The sequence below is a fragment of the Pteropus alecto genome, unplaced genomic scaffold (assembly GCF_000325575.1).
Source record: "Pteropus alecto unplaced genomic scaffold, ASM32557v1 scaffold7, whole genome shotgun sequence".
In the NCBI taxonomy this organism is placed as follows: Eukaryota; Metazoa; Chordata; class Mammalia; order Chiroptera; family Pteropodidae; genus Pteropus; species Pteropus alecto.
In genome coordinates, this window is record NW_006494614.1 from 47642863 (window position 1) to 47649430 (window position 6568).

The following is a 6568-nucleotide window of genomic DNA, read 5'->3' on the forward strand; positions in this document are numbered from 1 at the left end:
CATCCAGCCCTCTAATCAAAACACCAAGCTTCGAAATGTCTTCCTAGTATACCACACTAGTGTTTCTTTTGCCGTATTGTCTGGGGTATTTGATAGGTTTTCTCAAAGAGATGTAGCTGTAACACACACAACCCCAATTTGTTTTCAGGTGGAGCAGCCAATTATAACCCAAGGATCCTCTGTTACAAAGATAACTTTTGAGGGGCGCCAGCCACCCACAGTTACAAAGATAACTGGTGGCAGTTCTGTGCCTAAGCTGACATCACCAGTTACAAGCATATCTCCCATTCAGGCCTCTGAGAAGACAGCAGTGTCAGACATTTTGAAAATGTCTCTGATGGAAGCTCAGATTGATACAAATGTAGAGCATATGGTAGTGGATCCCCCAAAGAAGGCTCTTGCCACTAGTATGCTCACTGGTGAAGCAGGATCATTACCTTCCACCCACGTGGTGGTGGCAGGGATGGCGAATTCCACTCCCCAGCAACAGAAATGTAGAGAGTCCTGTTCAAGTCCATCTGCTGTTGGCCCTCCCCTAACAACAAGGAAAATCGATGCACCAGGAGTGCCTACGACAGGCCAGTTCATGCGTATTCAGAATGTAGGCCAAAAGAAAGCTGAAGAGAGCCCAGCAGAAATTATCATCCAGGTAAGAATCGAAAGGAACATGAGAAATACTGGGCATCTTGGGGGTGTTGAGTTTGGCATGTTTGGGGACGTCACAGGAAAAGTCAAGGCAAGATGCAAAAAAGAGATTGTCTTTCAGATGGCATTTGACAATTTTGGTTTAATACTTATGACAAATATACAATTTATATTTATTTTCTGGAAGTGAGTCCTAGAAAATTGATGGATATTCTCACACAGCACATTTTAGGAGCATAATCAAGGGCCCTGAGCCCATGTGTCAGCTTGATTTATAGATGAAAGCCACACTTTTTAGTGTTAATTCAGCAAATCACCTCTGAAGATCGGTAACTTCCTAGGGTCAAACTTCGGGCTCCCAAATCTTTGCTCAAACACTCCTGGATATAACTGGATTGTACTTCAGATTCAAGTACATTTCAGGAACCCTTTCCTTAGAAAAACAGTTCTTGATCTTGATCCAAATTTGTGGTTTTTAGGACAATAAAACCTTAATTAACTGAAATGTCTAGAGAAACATGTTGTGAGAGAATGTTTCTAAGTAATTTAATTTTATATCTAATTTGGGATTAACCATAAAGCTTTATTTTTTATTTCAATCATTGATATTGAAAAATCTTATTATGGTTACTCCTGCCTTGGTAAGTACAAGCTAGTGAACATAATGTCTCACATTCCTTTCATTCTAAAACTCATCTTTCATCATGCATAATAGATCAAGACTGAAGAATTAATTAGTCCAGACTAGCCCTTAGAAGTTGGGTTTTATTTCCCTTTCTCCTTGCAGGATATCAGGCTGTTTTCTTGACAGTTGTCAATTTTTGATAAACTGAGATATGGTTTAGAAGGTATCAGAGCAGCACATTTTAGTTAATTGAGAATTTGGATTTATTGAAATGTGGATAGTCTAGGATTTACCATAGAGTCACTGTCGTATCACTTGGAAGTTCTTATGGTAGACTGTCCCTTTTCCATGCTACCAAGCTATGAGAGAATGCAAATTGATCAACATTAATCCAAACACAATATAATTGTGGGGGAGATGCTTAAAGGCAAATAGAACTGGCCATTGAATTATTTAAATACTTTGTTCTTCCTCCCTATAAAAGCGAGTGTTAATTAAATAATTCTTGACAAAGGGATTTTTCCCCCCCTTTCACCTGAAGAGGTAGGGTATAGTAAAAAAGGAATAGTTTCTAGGCTTTGCCATTCACTGTGTAACTGTGGGCAAGTCTGTTTAACCTCATTGTGCCTTAGTTGTCTCAGTAAAACGGGAATAAGGAATGCCTACTTTATATGATGGATGTAAGTATTATACACAATTGAAGCACCTAGCACAGTACCTGGCTCATAGCGATTGCCCAATAAATAAAATGGTAGCTATTACTATTTTTACTCACATTTATTGTAGCTCCTGGGGGCTTAAATTGGTATACTAGCTAGAAAATAATTTTGGATAGCTTATTTGGAAATTATTTTCTGTACTTTATGAACAGATGAAAATATAATTTGTTTTATGTATCAAGGATAATATCTAATGAATAATTTTTCTACAAAACATTCAGCTAACGTTTAGCATATATCATGTTTTAGGTTGCCATGTCAGAGGGAAGAGCAGCATAGTGATTAAAAACCAAGCTTTGGAGTAAAAAATACCTAGATTTGAATCTCACTTGTACTCCTTACCAGGATTTTGGCTTTGAGCAACAGAGTTTACCTCTAACTCCAGTTTCATTATCTCTGAAATAGAAACAGTAACATTTGCTTCTTCACAGGGTTATTTTGAGGATTAGGTGAGAAGATGTATATAAAGCAGCTGATCAAGTGTCTGCCATAGTAATACTCAATAAAGGTAGCTATTATAATCATTATTAATATATCGTTAGAACATTTTCAGATCTTATTAGTTATACTTAGCTCTGACCTGAAGTAGTTTTTGCTGATTCAGTAAAATACCTATGAGGAGTGAAGAAAGTCTGCAAAGTGCTTTGACTCCTTGAAAAATGTTCTATAAAAATTCAATATGTTTGGTATTAAATGCTTTGAATGAAAATATTGTTCTTTGTAGACAAATAATGTGTATTTCATTTATTTATTTGTTCATTCATTCCACATGTATTATTTAACCTGTGTGTTCCAGGCACTGTGCTAGGTGCTAAGGATAGAGTAGTAAACAAGTAGTGAACATATCTTTTATCCTGAAGGAGCCTATATTTGTGGAATTCATAAAATTTTAGAACTGCAAGGATCTCAGAGCATATCTTCTCTATCTTATTTTACACAAGATTAAACTAAAGCTCAGAGAAGTGAAGTGACTTATTCAGAGGTCCACAAGTCAGAGCTAGAGCTGAATAAAATTCCTGTCTCCTGACTCAGACTTTTTCATAGTGATCAGCTATATGAAACAAGAGAAACAAACAAAACACCACCCTAGAATCAATGCCTAGGCACCTTGTAATATTTTCTTGGTAGTATTAAAAGTAAATTTACATCTTCCCTCCAGTAGAAGGTTATTTTGGTCAGGTATATTTGCAAAGTGCTGATATTCAACTTTGCTCTGGGGTTTTAATGTTAAAGATACATTATTCATTTGTCCAATGTTTATTGGGCATCTAATGTTTGCCAGGTCCTGTTCAAAGCTCTGGACCTCTAACAATGAGACCAGTAGTTAAGATCTGTACTCTGGTCTATATTCTCATGAAGCTTACATTCAAAGGGTAAGGGAAAAAATTAACAAACATGATAAATGCAATGAAGAAAATGTAAAAGAATGTAATAGAGGTAGAGGGCAGGGCCAACCCAGAACTCTGGTTTCATGGTCATAGAAGGAAGATTTATCAAAGTTTCTTACTCCAAGCATTTGAGCAAAAAGCGGTTGACAGGATGGAACTACCCATTTGGAGGAAGAGTATTCTAGGAAAAGAGGAAGAACTAGTACAAGTGAGCTTGGCATAAAGCTGGAACCATGGTAAGGAGTTCAATTTTATAGCAAGTACAATAGGAAACAATTGTAGAGTTTTAAGAAGGGTTTTGATGTGTACTTAATACCTTTTTAAAAAATATATCTAATAAAGATGACAAAAATATGACAAGGTAGTATGGCCAAAATATAGTTATCCACTGTTATTTTTATTGTTAAAAAGACAGTTTTGTCCTCTCTATTCCTATTTTCAATAAAGATTGTTACGATGTGACCCAAACAGATAAAACTCCTTTTGAACTATCAAAGGGTTACTAAAGGGCTTTAAATACTATTTTGATATCAGCAAGTTAATCATTCATTTTACAGGTAATAACAAGCAAAATTACATTTAAATTTTGCTTAATGATCAAATGAAAATGTCTTTCAATATCTGTCTCTTAAATTAGGTGCAAACCACAGCCTCCTTTGTTAGATGAGGAGCTATCAAGGAGTGTAAAGATCACTGTGTTTTATAGGACTTGGATTTGAATCCTTACCTTAACCCTGAGCAACTGTGTAACCTCGATTAAATCACGTACCCTCTTAGTTTCCTCATTTGTAAAATGGGAATAATATTTTCCTCATCGTGTTATTATGGGAGTTTAGTAGAATAGCATGTATGAAAGCACCTAGCACAGTGCCTAGCATGTAATAGTTGTCCAATAAATGTCAGAATCCTTTTTTTTCTTCTTTAGTGTCATTGGGAGAAACTTTCTGTTACCTTTTCTTACCATAAAACTTCTCTCCTGTGTCTTCTCTTCCAGGCCATTCCCCAGTATGCTATTCCTTGTCACTCCAGCTCCAATGTGGTAGTAGAGCCCAGCGGGCTTCTTGAGCTAAACAACTTCACCAGTCAGCAGTTGGATGACGATGAGACAGCAATGGAGCAGGACATAGACAGTAGCACAGAGGATGGAACTGAGCCCAGCCCCTCTCAGAGTTCTGCTGAACGGTCCTAGTGTTTTGGACACAGGAGTGCACTTTAAAACCTACTTGGTTACCAGGCGTCCAGGGAAGCCCTCGTATTTTGATGTCTAAAGAAAGCACTTTGCCCATGCTTAGGCTGTAGACCCTGAAACAGTAGTGTTTCAATATGAATTGCTGCAGGAGCAGCATTTTAAAACAAGATTAAACTCACAGGGGAATGTACTTTTTTTAAGGAAAAAAAAAAGGAAAAAGGAAAAAAAAAAGAAAAAGATGCACATCTACAGTGACATAAGACCTAATATTCTTCCTCTGTTGGACCATGGCGATGGAAAAGTTTGTCTTGCAGTGGAAAGAGACTTTTCCTGGAAATGTTCCTCAACTGGTTTCTACTGAGCAAAACACCATTGAAAAAATGAGAATGTCAATAGTTTGTGTTTTGAAACGGTGTGTCAGGAAGTTTTTAAAAATCTTGTATGTTTTTGCAAATCCATGGGAGTGTTGAATTGGTTAACATTTTACATTTGCTCAGTTTAGTAGTTTATAAAATAACTAGAAAAATACTTTGAAGAATCCTTGTTAGATGGTGGAAATCATATCTCTAACCAGTGGGAAGTGCTTTTTGGATGGCTCGTACATTCTCACCAATTGTATGCTAATTTATTGTGTTATTTTTCCTTTGTGCTCTAGGCTGCACACTTGCCTTCTATTTATTTAAATGTAAACATTTCAAAGCAGGCCATATTCCTTCGGACAAATTTCCTGTAAACCAGGATTGCCTACCTATTCACCTCCTGCCCTTCCCCCTCCTTTAAGAAAACTTAGAGAAAATGTTTCATTGTGAAGCAGAGGAAAAAGAAACATTTTCTGGCCCAGAGGAAATGTTCAGTTATGTTCAGGAAAACAAATTATTCATATGATGCTATCTTTACATTGAAATTGCACATTCATGTTGGACTGAGACTTTGAAAAAAACTTTTACCTACTTTTGTTTAACCCCCTTTGAAATGTACGAAAAGTTCATTTACAGTTCTAAATGTAATATTTTTAAGTATTCTACCTTTTTAAGACACAGTTTGTTTAAGCAATATGTTTGGGTCTTGTGATCACTGTCTGTCACAAGTAGAGTGAGGGGTTAAGAGGGTGGGAGGGTAAGAGTCAGTTTTGACAAGTTGTGTCAAAGGAAACTTCATTTTTTTAAAAAATGTAAATAGAAAAGTTTTTAACGGTTTTATATAGATTTCACTATAAATAAGCATTTTAAGACTGACAAATGTTGAACTGTACATACATATATATCAGCATAACTGCCCAATTTTTTGGTGCTGAAGTACTGTAAGTAGAATATATCAACAGTCTCCTAACTTTTGCATCTATATCTGGAAGAAAAACTGTGATACTATGGTTAATAAATTCCCACTAGAGTGACACTGAAGATTTAAACACAGGCATTCATAAGATGCACTGATCTCTGGTAATTGTCATTATTGCTGTTAGGTGATAATGACTTACCCATAGATGGAGCTGTTGGATATTATTTTATTGTACAAATTCATGTTTAAAAGACTTTGTGACTGTTTCTAGTTAAGTAATTTTTTAACCTCTTGGGTCAGACTTCTTTGAAAATCTGATTACACTATGAACTCTCTCACCAAAAAAGATACTCATGCCAATATACATGTTAGATTTTACATACAATTTAGGGGTTCATGGGCCCCTCAGCCTATCCATGTATTCCAGGTTAAGCCCTCTGTTACGGTCAATCCATTACTTACAGATGTAAGGTTTTATAAAATAAAATATCTTTTAAATATTTGTGGATCAGGTAACAAGAGCAAACTTGAATAAAATTATTATGTTCTATTTGTACATATTTTGGCAGCATAGCATACCTGTGTCCCTTTGAGAATTTAGCCTTAATGTGTTTCAGCATCCAGAATGGCAAATGAGACTTCCATAGTCTACATTTTTAAAATTAGTATATACATTATCAAATGAGCGATTTAATTTTTTTTCTTAAAGGCGTTAATTTCAAGG

The 6568-nt window shown here is 35.9% G+C and overlaps 1 protein-coding gene across 16 annotated transcripts in view; it reads left to right on the top strand.

Annotated features, from left to right (window-relative positions):
* Positions 1-6365, top strand: part of EMSY (EMSY, BRCA2 interacting transcriptional repressor) — an 80525-nt gene extending 74160 nt beyond the window's left edge. For 15 of the 16 annotated variants that reach the window (XM_025042904.1, XM_025042897.1, XM_025042899.1 and 12 more), the window contains 2 exons: positions 149-649; positions 4372-6365. In XM_025042904.1, coding sequence (XP_024898672.1) covers positions 149-649; positions 4372-4566 — 696 coding nt within the window. In that variant the 3' untranslated portion in view covers positions 4567-6365. The remainder of the gene's footprint in view (positions 1-148; positions 650-4371) is intronic. The other variant, XM_025042906.1, reaches the window with a different exon arrangement.
* The last annotated feature ends 203 nt before the right edge of the window (positions 6366-6568 follow it).